This window comes from Bos javanicus, chromosome 7, assembly GCF_032452875.1.
Source record: "Bos javanicus breed banteng chromosome 7, ARS-OSU_banteng_1.0, whole genome shotgun sequence".
NCBI classification, from domain to species: Eukaryota; Metazoa; Chordata; class Mammalia; order Artiodactyla; family Bovidae; genus Bos; species Bos javanicus.
In genome coordinates this window covers 89,832,820-89,851,823 of record NC_083874.1, presented here as the reverse complement: position 1 = coordinate 89,851,823, position 19,004 = coordinate 89,832,820, and the positions used below count along the sequence as shown (strand labels likewise).

The window sequence follows — 19,004 nt, the reverse complement described above, 5'->3', positions numbered from 1 at the left end:
TCACCGACTCATGGACATGAGTTTGAGCAAGCTCTGGGAGTTGGTGATGGACAGGAAAGCCTGACGTGCTGCAGCCAACGGGGTCGCCAAGAGTCGGACATGACTGAGCAAATGAACTGAGGGCTCTTTCTTGGCATTCACGCCCTTACCTACCCCCGTATGTAATCAACCGCCAGCTCCCACATCTTGTGAGACAGCTTCTGAATTAATCTACTTCTCTGACTTTGACCTGGATCACCTACCACTTTCCAAGCTCCAACATTCAAGATCTTTATTGCGAATTGTGATAAGAGCCCCCAGCTTGTCTTCTCTTACCAGCCTCTACGCTTTCTCCCATTGGCAATCCACACTCCATTTTGAAAACACACACACACACACACACACTCACTCACTCTCACACACAATCTCTGCCTCATTGTCTGTCTTCCTCTTTCTCTCTCTCTGCACCCTTCTCTTTTTCATCTCCTCACCGCATTCTCAGAAAAGGCACCCTAATACTTACCAGATAGAAACAATAACCCTTTAAGTCCCTATGGCCTATTTGATTTCATCCTCAGTTACACCCTGGACCACTCTCCCCTCACTGCCACACTGCCGTCTTCCAGGTCCTTTCCCAGACACTGACCTTTTTACCCACACTGCTCCTTTTGTCTAGAGCCTGCCTTATGCTCAAATCTTTGTCTCATCAACCCCTACTCATCCTATAGTTCACAAGTAAATGTTTCTTCCTTAAGAAAGCATTCTGGGCATCCCTTAGACTAGGTCATTCATCTTTGTATTATGCAAGTTATTTTTTTAATGGTGGTTATCTGAAATGGCAACCCACTCCAGTACTCTTGCCTGGAAAATTCCATGGACAGAGCAGCCTTGTAGGCTACAGTCCATGGGGTTGCAAAGAGTCGGACACGACTGAGCGACTTCACTTCACTTCATCTGTTTGTAGCCAAAAACTTAACTTGTGTGATTATATATAATGGCCCTTCTTCCCTAATAGATGTTAAAACTTCTTCAGGGCAAGAACTATACCTGATTTTGCTTATCCCTGTCTTCTCGGGGTTTACCACTGTGCTGGGCACATAACTGGCACTAAGAAATATCTATTAAATAATGAAGGAAAACAGGGAGAAGGGGAAGTTAGGTTTATATGTCTTGGCAGTCTTTGTCATACTCATTTTTCCTTTCATTTAAAGAATTCAGTCACTAATCTCTGTCAAGTCATTAACCAGAATAAATATGTAATCCTCCGAGTCATGGCTGCAATCTAATACTTTTAATAAAATATTTGACATGTTCAAAATAAGAAAGTCCTTGTATATTATTTAATGCATAATTTCAGCTTTCAGGAGATCTATAATAAGCCATTCTAAATAATTACCTATAATCTTTTCATACTTCTGCATCCTCAAGTCACAGAAACAAAAGAAAGAAAGAGACCTCACAATGGTCCCTTAACAAGCCTCTGGCAGAATTTTTCACAAATTCTTTTAGAAAGTGTGCCTATTCTATTTTTTTAAGTCTTTAAAGGGAATTCTGTAACTTCAATTAAAGGCCCATTCAGGCAGCACTCTTCATCCTTAAACACATTCATTAGGCAACTTTTTGAATCATAATAAGTAGCTCAAGATGTAGTTAGTCCACTTGAAATCTTGAGGTCTGAGAAAAGTAAAAAAAAAAATGATAAAGGCACAAAATCAAAGGACAAGCAGACAAAAACTAGACAAATATATGATGGAAGATACGGAATTTATTCAGTTAGTCGATTGTTGAGTGAGTGAGAAGAAAGTCAGAGGTGGCTGTCACAGAATAGCTTCGTAGACCGACAGGCTGTCAGAGGCTGACAATGTAAAGGGAAGGTATTTAAGAAAAGTGTGAGCAGAGCGGAGACAGACAGGGGGGCTGGCAGCAGACACAGGACTCGTGCAGAGGCAGGAGAATGACAGAAGAGTCCAGAGTGAGGGGAGCACGCAGCGTGGACACCTGCGAGGACGCGGGGCCGAGGAGGGGGGAGCAGGACCCACGGAAGCTCAGTACTGCCAGATAAGCGTCCACCGTGAAAATGAGGTAAACGGGCTCCGAGTCCTGGGCAGTGGCTGCAGTGGCTGAAGGTGACCGTGTCTAAAGGTTCTAACACCTGCCCAAGAAAGCAGCAGTCGGGCACCTAAGAGGAAAACCCACAGATTCCTGCATTTGTGCAAGATTCCCTCCTCTTCTCAACAGCATTTTCTCTGTCGATTTTTAACTCCTGTGAATTCAACGACCCCCACAGGTCAACAGGTCCTCTTACTGATGTCCTCCTGATTCAGTCCCTCACCTCTAACCGCCCACTAAGGATTCTCCATTCCTCTGGCCTGGGCGGCTGCACACAGCACAGCATGTCCTACACAGCGAAACCAGGTGGGAGTCGTAAAACACACCTTGGGTCGTCATCTGCCTTTGAAATGCGTGTGAGAATTTCTCTACCTCAGTAACGTTCAGAGTGAGTCCAGGGACCCCTAAGAGTCCTTGAGACCCCCTAAGAGGTTCTATGACGGCAAAACGACTTTCCTAATAATACCAAGACACTCTCTGTCTACTTCACTCACATTCTCTTATGAGGGCCCAGTGGGATCTCCCATAGGCCAGATGACTGATACTATTGCAAAAGGCTAAATTACAGATACAGACATGAGAATCCAGCTATTAAACTAGAAAGTAAAGAGATCTACAAAAAAAAAAAAAAAAAAGCCAGTGCCACTCTTCTTATAAAGGTTTTGTTTTTAAAATTAAGGGGTATACTATTTATGTTGACAGGTAATGAGTTTATTGCTGTCATTTTTCAATGAATATGGAGAAGGGAACAGACACCCACCCCGGTATCCTGGCCTGGAGAATTTCACGGACAGTACGGTCAGTCCATGGGGTCGCAAAGACTCAGACACAAATGAGAGACTTTCACTTCTCACTTTTAAATGAATTAGTATCTTCTACATTTCTCAGTTTTAATTTCTAATATATCAATAAATGTAATTCACACAAACCAAAGCTCTTCAGGGTCCTCAAATTTTTTAAGAGGGTGAGAAGTTTCTAAGAACAAAATGTTTAGGAACTGCTGGACTACCCCTGGGCACAGTTCAACCCCCGGGCCTACCATTCCAGACCTTCTTGCACAGGCTCTAGCCTGCCTGTCCTCAACCCTGCCACCACCGATTCTGAGTCCAAGCCTCTGTCCTCTGCACTCCAGCCTCTTCACTGTGCCCTCAACGTCACACACTTCTGCCTTTCTCTTTCACTCCCAACTCTGCCCCTGCCCACAGTATTCCCTAGCAATGCACCCAGGCACAGCTCCAGCTCCCCTCTCGGACCTTTTAACCACTCCAGTGCTATATCACTCACACAGCTAACGGTATCGGTACTTTATGTTGAATATTTCTCTTCATATTTTTCTTGCTTCTCCAATCAGACATTAAGCCTTTGAAGGTGAGGGATTCTTCACAACTTTGAACACTGACTTACATATGGCTATTTAACAAATGATGCTATTTAATTCATACTGCATCGCTGTGTCTCAGTTTGCAAGTGGGACCCAGATTTATTCGCCTGCTGAGTCGCTCGCGGTTGGCCTCTAAGTTCCATGGGGCACCTCACAGGAGACACACTGTCTCATGCACTCGCCTTCTGAGCTGTTCACACCTGCTCTGGGAGGCAGCCTCCAACCTCACGAGGTCAACTGTCCTTGGCTTCTTCACCTCATGGCTACTAGGTGCCTCTCAGCTCAAGTGCTTTCTTAGCGACTGAAAATAATCCTACAGCCTCAGATAGCATTAACCCCGTGGGTTCTCAATAACAGACTTGGGGAAACCACTGAAATTATAAGACTGCTTATATTTCTGATGTGGATTTAAGGTACAGAGGACCAAGAAAGGATTTTGACTGAAGGAAAAAGTTCAGAGAGTGAAGGAGGAAAGCAGAATTCTCATAATTATTTTCTGACTTTAAACAAACTCTTAAATGTGGATATTTGCTATCCCACTTATAAATATTTTCATTTTTAAAAGTGTGTAGAATGTTACTCTGCATTTTCTCTAGACAAAAGAAATACATTATCTTTATTTATCCTTCACTAATAATTTTCCTCTTAAAATTGATGCTTTTGAACTGTGGTGCTGAAGAAGACTCTTGAGAGTTCCTTGGACTGCAAGGAGATCCAGCCAGTCTATCCTAAAGGAAATCAGTCCTGAATATTCATTGGAACGACTGATGCTGAAGCTGAAATTTCAATACTCTGGCCACCTGATGCGAAGAACTGACTCATTGGAAATACCCTGATGCTGGGAAAGGTTGAAGGTGGGAGGAGAAGGGGACAACAGAGGATAAGATGTTTGGATGGCATCACCGACTCTATGGACATGAGTTTGAGCAAGCTGCAAGAGTTGGTGATGGACAGGGAAGCCTGGCGTGCTGCAGTCCGTGGGGTCACAAAGAGTTGGATACGACTGACCAACTGAACTATTTTAGTCATTCTGATTCTTCTCAAGCACAGGGTCCACTCCTTTTGAAATTCTAAGAATTCTGGAAATATTATTGAAGAGATCTTAATTTTACATCCATATGAAAGTACCTAGAGTGATACTACTTCTAATTCAGTAAGACTGAAACCATTCCAGCTTTTCACACTTCCTTTAGGATCTGTTAACATTTGAAATGCTTTACCTATTCCTGAAGCTGGTGTGAAAGGGTGGATCTTATTAACAGCTGCAAAATCCAGGGATTGAAAATATCTGAAAGAAGACTGTCCTGCCTCCCAGACGAAAATGTCAACTGAATTCTGATCTCCTACAATAACAGAATAAAAGACCAATCTGAAGGCAAAAGTTACAGAAAAAAAAATGACAAAATTACACAATAAAACTATAGTAAAAATGTTAGATTTAATTAAAGAAACAAACAGTATGACATTTCTTCAGAATTCATTCAGTTAAACAAAAATACAACTTGGAAACACTTCAAAAGTCTTTTTGCATTTACCACAAGAAGTATAAGCATGGGTTAGCCTCTAATTATGATTTGATATCAAAAAAAGAATACTGAAGTTTTACTTTTTAGGAATGTTGAAATTTTACCTATGAAACTACCACTAAACAGAAAAAAAGCATATCTGTATTCAGAGAGTATTTTTAAATGGTCTCATCAAAAGTCACTTGGTACTATTTATTACCACTGCAGGCTATCTGTAGCATCCTAAGCACAGTCATATAAAAAGTTACCTGTTTGCACATAGAGTGTAAAATCTTCCTAATTCTTTCTACTTCACCCACCCAACTCCAGTTTTGTTTTAGTATCTTTAATGCAGTGATTCAGAAAACCTACAGGTTATGGACATAACACTTAGAATGTTTTTCTTTGTTCCCCAAATCCATCTTTACCTGACAGTCAATAGATCCAATGAGAAATATTCTATGGATTAGCCAAAAAAATTATTACAAGAGTATTTCCATATGAACATAATATGAATGCAAAGTACTTCTGATAACGACTGTATATGGCTTGCAAACACTCTATGGTCTTACCTAGAAAGATAGCTTTGGCAAAAATTAAATAAATATCATCGCCTGACGTCAAGGCTTCCACTTGTGTCGTTCCACTGATGGGAACTTCCTGGAAGTTAGTAAACTCATTGCTGGACCACCTGAGTAAAAGGGAGTTTGACCTGGCATTAGCCTGGGCAATGGCTAAAAATACAGCGCCGCCTCTGGTGAACAAGGCCATGCTCAGCACACCTCGGACAGAGAGGGTCTGATGCCACACAAAGCTTCCTCCGTTCCATCTGAAGACCTGCAGGGAACGATCAAAGGCAAAACGCTCATGACTAGGAATTTAGCACTTGTAAGAATGGAGCCAAGATCATATGTCACTCTCTAGGACTCTTTAATTTAGTTAGGAAGATACTTTCATAAATGAGACGATATCAAAACATGCTTTTTCATTGCTCTCTCCCTCTTTTTATCTCTGTGTGTGTCTCTGCATACACAGAGATTTGAAGAGAAGTTATTTGAAAATAAAGTTCAAATATACACCTGGGCAGGGGTGGGTGACAGCAAGAGAAGAGAAATTCAAAATCAGAAAAAGAAAATTGCTTAAATACCAAAACTTTAGAACTGGAAAAGAAACTTTGCTACACCATATTATCATAACTCACTGCTCAAGCAATAGAATATGAAGATAAAACATCTAAACTTTTTACTCCTGAAGGTGGCAATGCATACAAGGTTTCAAGTGAGTGTTCATGTACTTAAAACTAAAAGAAAACCCCGAATCCACCTGATTTCTTATTCCATCTGGTTAATTTCACAAAGATTTACATATAAGCCAAACATTATGCAAGAAGTTATAGACAGAGTTGCTTCTCCCTTTATGGATCTTATTAACTAGAAGAAAAACACAAATAATAAACACATAAATAATTATATAAATGTATGATTATTAACCTGAGACAAGTGCTGAACATAACAATTAGGAAGGTATGATAGAGAATTATGACTCTCCTAGGAAATAAAATGAGAAAGAATGGCATGACAGATTTTCTAAACTAGAAAATGTTCGTCACAACCTGAACGAAGACTGGACCCGCTGGAATGGAGCTGACAGAACCGGGGCAGTGAAGATCAGACAGGACAGGTAAGATCATGAGGTTCCTTTTGTTGGGTGACCATACAATTTATCACAGGGTGAAAGAGACAATCATTGTAGGAAGGGTGAAAGAGATGATCTTAATCTTTGCAGGACAACAGGCATAACCCAGCACTGTGCTGGGGAAAGAAGATGATACAATTATACTATTAACTATCTGTATTAAATAATCTAGAATTTATTCCAAACATAGTTGGAAATCACTGAATAACTTTAAAATGAGGAGCAACATGAATTAGTATTTTTTAAAGATTACTCCAGCTACTTGGCACATGGATCTGAGGAGGTCAGAGAAGTTTGGAGAAACAGCTAGAAGGCTACTACCACCAGTGTGCTGAGAAGTGACAAGGACCTGGATTAGGGGAAGGAGAAGCAGAGATGAAAAGAACTGCCCATATTCAAAAAAAGTATGGGGAGATATAATCAAAAAGACTTTATAATAAATTAGATGGGAATGAATAACTAGGAAAAAATCAAGAAAGTTATAACCCAGCATTCTATCTTGAGCAATCATATTTATGAGGGTACTATCTCCCAAGACAAAAGCAAACACTTGAAACAAGTTTCATGGAGAAAATCTACAGTTTAGTTTGCGATATGTTAAATCTTAGCTACATAAAATATATCTAAGTGGACACGCCAACATGCAGTTTGGACCAACAGGAGGTCCAGAATACAGAGAAAAGGCTACTGGTAAATTTGAAAGATAGCCTATAGGCGATATTCAGAGTAATAGGACTGATAAAAATACTCAGAATGAGTGGAGAGGGAAAAAAAAGAAAAAGAATTGTAAACCAAAACTGAATGTGATATCTGCAGGGCAGCAATGGAAACATGGACATAGAGAAGAGACGGGTGGACACAGCACGGGAAGGAGAGGGAGGGATGAACTGAGAGAGCAGCACTGAAACTCATACTTTACCAGATGGAAAACAGACAGCCAGTGGGAATTTGCTGTATGATGCAGGGAGCTCAACCCCATGCTCTCTAACAACCTAAAGGGGTGGGACGGGGTGGGAGGTGGGAAGGGAGGTTTAAGAGGGAGGAGACATACTTATACCTACGGCTGATTCATGTTGACCTATGGCAGAAACCAACACAATATTGTAAAGCAATTGTCCTCCGATTAAAAATAAATTTAAAACAATTTTTTAAATAACAACTGAGAAAAAAAACTGAACCTGAAAAACTCCAAGATATCTATGTTCAGAAAAGGGAGAAGGAAGCAGCACTGGAGACCAAGAAAGATGACACAGACAAACAGAACAAAAATCTGTGTGGTATCCCAAAAATCAAGGGAAGAGATGCTTTAAGTTTGAGGATGAGTGACTGTCAAATGCTAATGGGAAGTAATGCAAAATAATGACCGACAAAAACATCCACTGCATTTGCAAGCCAGGTGTCATCAGTAATCATGAAGAAGTTTACAAAGCAAGTAGATGATTCTTTCAAGGTATCTTACTACAGAGGGGAGAAAAGAAATGAAACAAGAAGTAAATGGGGGGTGAGATCAGGAGATAAATCACTTTTTAAATGTAAAGATTATTACACAGATTGGAAAAAGTTGGCTTAAGGCTCAACATTCAAAAAACTAAGATCATGGCATCCAGTCCCATCACTTCATGGCAAATAGATGGGTAAACAGTGGAAACAGTGGCTGACTTTGTTTTTCTGGGCTCCAAAATCACTGCAGATGGTGATTGCAGCCATGAAATTAAAAGACGCTTGCTCCTTGGAAGGAAAGTTATGACCAACCTAGACAGCATATTAAAAAGCAGAGACATTACTTTGTCAACAAAGGTCCGTCTAGTCAAGACTATGGTTTTTCCTGTAGTCATGTATGGATGTGAGAGTTGGACTATAAAGAAAGCTGAGTGCAGAAGAATTGATGATTTTGAACTGTGGTGTTGGAGAAGACTCTTGAGAGTCCCTTGGACTGCAAGGAGATCCAACCAGTCCATCCTAAAGGAGATCAGTCCTGGGTGTTCATTGGAAGGACTGATGTTGAAGCTGAAACTCCAATACTTGGCCACATGATGCAGAGAGCTGACTCACTGGAAAAGACCCTGATGCTGGGATTGAGGGCAGGAGGAGAAGGGGATGAGAGAGGATTAGATGGTTGGATGGCATCACCCACACAATGGACATGGGTTTGGGTAGACTCTGGGAGTTGGTGATGGACAGGGAGGCTTGGCGTGCTGCAGGTCATGGGGTCACAAAGAGTCAGACACGACTGAGCGACTGAACTGAACTGAACTGATAATAATCTGATAAAGATGCTAGTGACACAGTAGAGGGAATAACTAACCCTTATGAAGGCAAGAGGGATGCCTATGTGAGGAACCTGGTTTTTATAGAAGAAACACTTCTACCATTGCAACAGGAGGAGGAATAAGACTGGGTATTGGGGGCTTTCTGAATCTGGGGTTGGGAAGATGAGTAATCTCCACCTTGTAGCTCTCATTTCAACAAAGTCATAAACTGAATGTGAAGAGATGAGAAGCAGGTATGGAAGTTGGAGGAGTGACAAAAATTATCAAGTAAATATTTATTAAGACACTGTGATACAGCTTATTAGACACATATGGGATTTCTGGGGTGATGGTATGTGCCCTGTTGGCAATGTTAAGATGAAGCTCTGTGAAACCAGTTGTGTGATTTTTCTCCATGTTTTCCAATGCAATTAAATTCTAATTAAATATTCATGCCTATTTTTACACTTGGTTCTTGAAGACTGTATCATTTAAAAGTTAACTGTGACTAATCAATATCTATATTCTTACTACTTTATCATAATCAAATTATGGTTTTCTTTCATACCAAACCTACAGACTAAACCTTTGATGTGTTTCAATGATTATATTAAAAAATTCAGTTTAAAAGAATCAAACCTGAGTTAATTGAGAATCATCACTTTGACTTGCAACAATCAAATAATCTTGACTGTCTGAAGTAAAATATCTTACTTGAGAACTTTCTGAAATATTGATTCTTTGTACCTGCAAAGAATACAGAATAGTGACGATAAAAATTTAAAGGAAAGTTTAAGCAGAAAATTCCTGAATACAGTAAAGCTGAGTAAATATTTGAAGCTCAAAACTTGAAAAATCATTCTGATCCCTAGGTAAGCACATCTTTGTGTCATTTCAAGAAAGACAAAAATATCCCTGGATTAAGACAACTTACTAAATGTGTGTTAACTTACAAAAGCCCTTTATCATGTTAACATAGAACATATACTATCTTCTATTTAGCTCAGTCTCACAAATCTGATTTTTCTTTTAAATAAAGCAATCTACAAAAAAAAAGTGAAGTTTTTTTTACCAGGAATAATTTGAATCCAGATGTGAATGTATACACACTATTAACAGAAGACTTTTCTTCATTTCTTTCTTCATGAGTAATCACAAAGTAGGGGGAAAGACCAATATTAAAAGCTTCACATGTTTTAGGATTTTCTATACTTAAATCCTGGGAAACAAGGAATAATAGGAAATCAGGAGGCATCCAAAATCTACATGTACATTTTAGTCTGTGTACCATAACGTAAGTGATGCTTACCTCAAATGGAACCAAAATCCCTTGCCATCGGTAAAGAGTAGAAGATAATTTTCTTAACATTAAACCATGTACTGAGTCTTCCAAAGTAAAGAAACACCAGCCAGAAGCTGATGCTTCCAGAAAGCTTTGAAACATAGAAAACATAACATCCATTCCCCCTGAAAAACATAAACCATGGTTTCCTTGTGTAAAATCCTCTCCAGACTTCACCTAGTCAGTCACAGTTTATTTAAACAATGAAACTAGTGAGTTTGTTACTAGAAATGAAAACATTTCCATGGTAAGCAAGTGCACACATGCGTGTGTGTGTGTGTGTATATAAGAAAGAAAAGGGACAAACTAGAGAATTTCAAACCAGTAACAGTGTCAACTTACAAAAACAAGAAAAATTTTTTATATCTAAACCCACAAAGACTTTTCTGGAGTATATTTATAAATAAATATTAAATGTATATTGTAAAGAGAAATATGTTCAGTATGATTTTTATCAGCTTCCATAAAGATAATGAAAATACAACTGAGAAGTTTAAAATAAACACCTTTTATGGAAACATGCTAAATGCTAGGTTTTAAAAACTTAACACTATTAATTTGAAACTACCCCTATCCAATAATTTCTAACTTCACGTGTTACATATTTTAAGAATGACAAAGCAGACTCCCTACCAGTGGCTATCAAATTCGATCAGCCTGCATCTCCTAAAATTTTGTGCAATAATTACATTTCATACATGTCCTAAAAGTCTGTGCTACAATTAAACAAAAACAAAAAAACTCCACCTAATGGAGAATACCTTTTAAAAACCCTCCCATGTTCTATTATCACAACAGTTTCCCATAGAAGGTCAGTTCTTTACAAACTTTAGTTAATGGTGCAAACATAACATACCAAGAACAAATGTCAAGGTTGAAACCTGGACTCTCTGTAAATTACTGATCACTTTTTAGATAACTAGTTCAAGAAGTCATAATGCCAATGACTTTTATGTACTATCCATTGGTGATTTCCTCTCCTAGAAATCCAATATTTTAGAGTCTTGCCTTGTCACTTTTGAAACACCACAGCTTTGACATTCAGAGTGTGAATATTTTGCACTGAAATCTTAACCATATGGTTAAATCCTTCCCTACCATAATTCAGGAAGAGGGTGGATGAAAAATTTAAAAATGCCTGTTGAGATTTAAGAATCTCCAACATATACTCTCACAAGTACATCCATAAAACACATGCAGAACCCAAACCTCAAAATATTATTTGTGTTGCATCCCTCTAAGCAAATAGCTCTTGCTAATGACAATGAGTATTTTTTCAGTTCTCATCTTACTTTACTTCTCAAGAGCAGCTGGCACAATTCACCATTCCTCTCTTTCAAAAGCTCTTTTGCCGCTGTCTGCAATCCTGCATTCCCCTGGGTTTCTCACCAGGCCTTCTAAGTCTCCTTCTCATCTCCCTTCTCCTTCCACTTGACTCAGTCTGGATTCTCTTCCCTTCTCTGTCTCCATTCTCACTGGCCAGTGTTTTACGTCAATTTCCATGACTTTTAGCAACATGCACACTGACCGTTTCAAATTTCTCTCTCCAGCAGAGATCTTTCATTGAGTCTAAAGAAATGTCTTCTAAAATTTAACTCAAATTCAAATATTTTACTCCCCTCACCAAAGTAACACTTTGTTTCCATTCAGTACTCCCCTTCTAACTGAAGGCATGACTTTCCAACCACTGCACAAGCTAGAAACCTAGGGGTCATAGCCAGCACCTTCTCCACATCCAGTCTATCACCTCGTCCAAGCTACCACCATCCGTTGCCCTTATGTTTGTCCCTTTATCTTCTCATTTCTCCTGTGCCAATCCATTCTTTACATGGCACCAAGAATGATGTCTTCAAAACATAAATGTGATCATACCACCCCACCTGTTATACATGGGAGCCCTCCCTCATGCCTAGATCACGAGACTTTCCATAACCCTAAAATAAAGACTAATGTATGTGATAATATCCTTCAAGTTCTTAAATGATTTGGTCTTACCTAGCTCTCCAAACTCAACACTCCCCTTATTTCTAAACCCAGTGCCCACTCTTCAGTTTTTTACTTATATGCTCTACACTTCTGCCTTGGCTTCCTGCTTTCTCTGGTATGTTCCTCTAACTCAGGTCTTTGCATAATCCCCACTCATCATCAAGTCTTACTTCAAACCCTGACACCCCTGGAAAGCATTGTCTTATGTTCTCACACTTAGAACTTCACCTTTAAAAAACATTTATTATAGTTCAAACTACAAACTGATTTTTACTTATTTCTTCCTCTCCCTAAACTCTGAGCTCCACAAGTTCAGTATCATGCTGGACACAGGACACAGTCAACAAACATTTGTGAATGCAATCAAAGAATTAAATATTTATAATCTATTTTCAATACAGCCATAAGATCCAACTCATAATGGAAAATGTAAATCTTAAACACGCAATCTTTCTTGGTTATAGAATTTTGTTCTTACAAGAAACTAAACGTACTCATGCCAAAGGCTGTTTCAGAAACTGTCTCCCACTCCACACTCACGGCTAAATCAATGCCATTAGTACGTGACACACTTAAGTATACTGTCCTGTTGGCTTCTTCAATGCTTACAGAGGTGGCTCTAAAAGAAACAAATGGTTGCAGAAAGGAGAAAAAGTATATCATTTCTACATATTAAATATCTATATCACATTGCTAATATATATTTAATACACTATTAAACTTACACAAATCAAGATGAGATCAAATTTTACACAGCAGGGAGGCTAGAATCTACAGCTCAAAACATTCATTTATGAGGATTTTCAAAAGCACAATGATCTCATACTATGAAAGTAAGAAACTGCTAAGTGTCAGAAACTTCACACCACATATTCGAAAACAAAGCTCTGTCATTCCTAAGTTTCTTTTCATGTACATCAAAACCACTTAACAGAGAAAAAAACAAATCAGAAAATTCTTAACGTTAATAAAACTAGATCTGGAATATTTTTAAGATATTAAAAAAATATATATTTGTTAACTTCTAGATGTAATTTCTAAAGCCCAATCATGTTAATATATGATTGATTGAAAAGTCATACACAAAAACGTCATTCATTTAATTTGAGCTCCTAAACATAATTTATATTGTTCCTCATTTTTTATTATTATTGAAAACACAAAATAGTGCTCTTGCCTGAGAGTGTGGATTCTGAGCAAACAAGAATTCTAACAACACCATTTAAATAGGCATCATTACATTTTTTTTTTAGTTTGCCACTTTATTTTTTTTATTTTATTTTATTTTTAAACTTTACATAATTGTATTAGTTTTGCCAAATATCAAAATGAATCTGCCACAGGTATACATGTGTTCCCCATCCTGAACCCTCCTCCCTCCTCCCTCCCCATACCATCCCTCTGGGTCGTCCCAGTGCACTAGCCCCATCATTACGTTTTGATGCTTCCTGTTACGACGACATGTGGCCTCTCTGGATCTATCGGCTAGAGCTCATTTTAAACATTCCCATTATAACAGAGATCAGTTTTCCTATGCATTTCCTTTATATCACATTTCCCACTTAGCTTCAGAAATGACAGTTTTCTTATGAATACACTATACCTATTTGCAACTGCAGAGATACTGAATAGCCCCAAAGGGGCCTGGTTCTGCAAAACGGTTATCAGAGTTTGAACATGTGCCCCTAGTCTAGCACCTCCAGTCGGATTAAACAAGGTGCAAACAAAATGCTCATCCATCTCTGGTTCTGTGTCCAGTATGGCAGAGATGTGGAGGGCCTGAAAACATAAGCAAAAAATTATTACTAGAATTCAGTATTTTTGCCACATACATATAGAGTAATTTGACATTTTTTGACAACAAAATAATACTTTTGGAAAATATCACCTCTTTTTTAATACCGATCCTCAAAATGTAATAGTAACAACTGTCTCAAGTTACAGCTTTCAAGGTTATCAACACTGTGACTTAGTCCACTGAAAAGTCGAAAAATAAATATGTATAGTATTTGAAAATATCATTGAGATTTAAAAACTAAATTTAGGTCTTCATTTTTTGCTACTTCTTTACCCTGCCCTAGCTATATAACATTAGTCTCATTTCAGCCTAGGACTTGCGCTTAAAAAGCACAAATTAGAAACAACCCCATATGTTTATCAACAGGAGAATGGATAAACAAACAGCCATCTATTCAATGAAATGCTACCAGGCAATTAAAAAAAGCATTAACTACTCACGTGTGCAATCAAAAATTGTGTTGACCAAAAGAAGCTAGACACAAAAAGAATTAATACTGTATGACTCTATTTATAAGAAGTTCAAGAATCAGTAAAATGAGTCTTTGATGATAGAAACCAGAAAGCATTTTCGTCTGGGGAGGGTAAGGGACAAGAAGGAAACTTCTGCCTGATGGCAATGTTTAACACATTAATCCGAGTGGTTGTTAGGTTGATGGATACATATTTTTAAAGTCACTGACCCATGCGCCTAAAATTTTTGTATTTTACTGTTCATACCTCAGAGAATAAAAATATGTGGGGAAAAAGGTAATTACAGAGGTAAGAGAAAAACCTATTTAGTCCAATTTGTTCAAACATTTAATTTACCTAATGAATAGAAAGGTCTTTAAATACACCATGAAAAAGTCTTTTAAGAAAAAAGTATATAACAAGTTTAAAATATACAAAAAGTTAAATAAACAAAGTTTAAAATATTTTTTAAAAAAGGAAAGCATGTGAATGTAAAGCAACAGAAAATTCATAAAATACTTCAAATTTGAATTCTTTTTATCTGTATCAAGGTGTAAGTGTCCCTGAACAAATCAATTAAATGTTCTAAATTCCCAAAAACAAAAAAAAACTGGACATGTAAATAAATATGAATTCAAAAGTATGTTGAAGGTTACACAAATTGATCATAAATAAAATTATTTAATTATTAGATAGATTGCTTTCCAGTGAATATTTTAAAATATATTATTTTAGATATTATACTTTATATACTTGGCTTAAAAATAGCTTAAGCTAATACAATTAGTTGTTTTAAACCTCAACTGTGTTTTAAAAATAAAGTTTAGTAGCAGGAGCAGAAAATTATTACCATACAGAAAGTGAACTTCTGCAAGCATAGTTCAATTTATGATTAATTCTAAATCCAGCATTCTTCCTCCAATAAGCTATTCTTGTTTTCATAAGATACTTGCTTCTCAAACAAGCTGTCTGAAGGAAGCAGCTGTATTTTAATAACAATGTGGCAAAAAGAATTACTACCTACTGCTTATGACTGCAATGAAGGGCCTGGAGTTTCTTGTAGTTTATGATTTAAAGGCAATAACGTGAAGCATGCCATTTAAATATACTTAACATTCAAAGCACCAATATGCATATTTTCTTTGTTATTTGCACATTCCACAACTCTGTTAATGGAGCAAATTTCTCCAGCTGCATTCTATACAGACAATACAGTAGTAATCTAGTCATTATCTTCACCTATCCCCTAACCTGGATTTTTTTTTTCTTTCTAAGATCAAGGGGGCTCCTCTAAGAGAAAATTATTTCGTAAATATTAATCATTCATTCTCATTAAAGGTTCACCCTGTACCTTGAAACGAACACCTTCTTCTAAAACAACATAGCCTTTGGAAGGAGTCAGGTCTTTCGACTCCATTGAAGAATTCACTTCGGTCACAATGAACTGAACGGTCACAGTTCCAAACAGCCCTTGGGCAGGCTCCCGAATAACGTACAACACTGCCATACTCTCCTGGATGTAGACCACTGTCGGTTCTCGTAGGAAAAAGTGCTCACTGTTGTTAAATGACAGAACTCCAGGGCCATCGTCATTAGCAAGGATGGTAACGAAGGCTGTCAGAATAAAAATATTAAAACAACAAATTAAAATAGAATGGGTTATAAGTGGTGGGAAGTATGTGGATACTTCATTGTAAACTAGTCCAATGCTTTTCTAGATCATCTTAAAAATAAATGTTAAAAGGCATTTAAGGAAATTCTACCCTCACTCATGATATAAATAAAAAGACTCAGTAATCTTGAGACAAAAGGCAGCTTCTTCAATGTGATACTTCAATGTGATACTATAATGTGATACTTCAATGTGATACTTCAATGTGATACTTTAGTACTTTCTGTTGGCTCTCAGAAGCCAACAGAAAGTACTAAAGTTTAATGCTGAAACATTAGAAGACAGTGATGCCTCTCATCACTGCTACTGTTCAGCACTGCCCTGGAGCTACCAGCCAAGTAACAGGTATAAAAGCAACGGAAAGGAAGCATCAGCATCCACTATTTCCAGACATCCTGATTATCTTCCTTAAGAAGGCAAGAGAAAAAATGAACTATTACAAGAGTTCAAAATATAAGCTAAGTAACCTTCAGAAATCAAGCGCTTTCTGTCTTCTACTACCACTACTAATAATGGTAATAACAGCCAAAACAACAACTGCTACTACTGAGAACTTACAAATTTCTTAACCAGCATTTTTAACTCACTGAATTCTCACAGTATCCCCATGGGGTAGATTCTATTATTACTCTCATTTTACAGAACTGATGACTGAAGCACAGACAGGCAATGCGTGGACATTCACAAGCCTGGATGTGGCAGGAATGGCTGTCAAAGCTAGGAAGTCTGCTTCAGAGCACGCATTCTAAAAGATAATGATAATACGTCTATATATCAGATATGTGCTGTGCTGTGCTTAGTTGCTCAGTCATGTCTAACTCTTAGTGACCCCGTGGACTGCAGCCTGCCAGGCTCCTCTGTCCATGGGGATTGTCCAGGCAAGAATACTAGAGTGGGTGGTCATGCCCTCCTCCAGAGGATCTTCCCAACCCAGGGATCGAATCCAGGCTTCCCACATTACAGGCGGATTCTTTACCCTCTGAGCCACCAGGAAAGCCCAAGAATACTGAAGTGGGTAGTCTATCTCTTTTCCAGGGGATTTTCCTCACCCAGGAATCGAACCAGGGTCTCCTGCATTGTAGATGGATGTATAATCACTTAACAATATAATTACAAGGGACCTAGTTCATAATAGCAACATAATGCTGCTGCTAAGTCGCTTCAGTCGTGTCCAACTCTGTGTGACCCCATAGACGGCAGCCCACCAGGCTCCCCTGTCCCTGGGATTCTCCAGGCAAGAACACTGGAGTGGGTTGCCATTTCCTTCTCCAAAGCGTGAAAGTGAAAAGTGAAAGGGAAGTCGCTCAGCCGTGTCCAACTCTTAGCAACCCCATGGACTGTAGCCCATCAGGCTCCTCCATCCATGGGATTTTCCAGCCAAATATCTAAGAATCAAAGTAAAAAGACTTACATGAAAAAAACTGCACAATGTTAGTGTGTGACTGTGGCACATGCTGTCAATGCCCCCCCATACCACAGGGCTCACTTAGGAGTGAAGAGAGGTGAGAGGGAGCTGTGTATAAATCATCAATTACCTATTATATTTTCCCCCAGCTCCAGTCCAGGAGAAGGATTTGTTAAAATCAGCTGAAATGCTTCATCTCCTTCTGGAATGTCATCATCAAGAATCATGATGTCAACATTTTTATACCTTTCTCCATTAGCGAAATGAAGAATCTGGTCCAAGAGGCAGAAGTAGGCAGTATTATATTTTAATACACTGAGTCATTTTTAAATGTTTGGAGATAAATACGACATACTGCTGAATGTGAAATAAGCTATTTACAGGACTTTTCCCTTACTTTTTCATGACCTTTTTTTTTTTTTCAATTAAGTTTAAAAAGCAGTAGGAAGAAAGGAAACATTTGACTAAGCAGTAAAAGGCAACAAGAGACAAGACAAAAAATATTTTCAAACACTAAAGGTGTTTCAGTAAAGTAAAACAAAGAAATGAAAGCAGTAACATTTTCAAGAGGCATAAGAAGCACTCTGGTAAGGTCATCTAATGATATAAACTCTTTAACACAATAATGTGTGCCCTCCAGTATCAAATATTGCAATTAGACAGCAAATGAATAAAAAAAAGTGAGTATCAAATATTACAATAAAATAATGAATGAAGTGAAATACAGAATAATCTTTGAAACAGTACTGAAAATTCAATCTATATAATTTACCAAAACAGTGAAGAGAGCTATTCCACCAGGTGGAACTCTTCGGCTCTAACTGACTGTGGAATACAGAGTAGTTTATTATTTCAAGGTTAACTGATGTACAGGCCCTAAATCCCTGTAACTGTCAATGAATTCACCATTGGTGTAAAGGTGTAATCCACTCCCAGCTGTGCTTCCAAATTCTGGGCATACACAAACAGGGAAACGTGGCCAAGAGCCCCTGTCCTCCTCTGGGCTACCAACGTTAGACTTCCTTGGGTTTCATTTACTTCAAACCTATGATAAAGAGAAAACATTCATTTCTACAAGCTTTTATTCACTAGATAGTAAAGAATCTGAAACTCAGTTAAGAGCTCTCACACAGCCTTGGCTTTACCTGCTCTGTCGCCACTCAATTATGCCTCGAGCACCATCATTCGCATCAATGATGATTTGGGCAGTCAAGCCCTCTGAATCTGAAAAAGCACAGAAACATATCTTTAAATAAGCATTTAAAAAGAGAACTATTTGATGCAGAATTTAAAGACCATACCTTTGGTATACAGAGGTACTGTCAACACTAATCAAAAGATGCTAAGATACAAATACTTGTATGAGTAAGCAAGCTTTTGCTAACAAGAACCACTAATGCATAGAAATCTAATCAACTGAGAACAGGATAA

General features: G+C 38.1%; 1 protein-coding gene across 1 annotated transcript in view; it reads right to left on the bottom strand.

Moving 5' to 3' along the window:
- The window catches only part of ADGRV1 (adhesion G protein-coupled receptor V1), a 542,954-nt gene that overhangs the window by 382,755 nt on the left and 141,195 nt on the right, over positions 1-19,004 (bottom strand). Inside the window, exons 40-50 of the mRNA XM_061424381.1 lie at positions 18,719-18,797; positions 18,480-18,618; positions 17,704-17,845; positions 15,848-16,110; positions 13,850-14,025; positions 12,741-12,865; positions 10,228-10,385; positions 9,991-10,137; positions 9,558-9,665; positions 5,547-5,811; positions 4,690-4,812 (exon numbers count right to left, since the gene is read on the bottom strand). Coding sequence (XP_061280365.1) covers positions 4,690-4,812; positions 5,547-5,811; positions 9,558-9,665; positions 9,991-10,137; positions 10,228-10,385; positions 12,741-12,865; positions 13,850-14,025; positions 15,848-16,110; positions 17,704-17,845; positions 18,480-18,618; positions 18,719-18,797 — 1,725 coding nt within the window. The remainder of the gene's footprint in view (positions 1-4,689; positions 4,813-5,546; positions 5,812-9,557; positions 9,666-9,990; positions 10,138-10,227; positions 10,386-12,740; positions 12,866-13,849; positions 14,026-15,847; positions 16,111-17,703; positions 17,846-18,479; positions 18,619-18,718; positions 18,798-19,004) is intronic.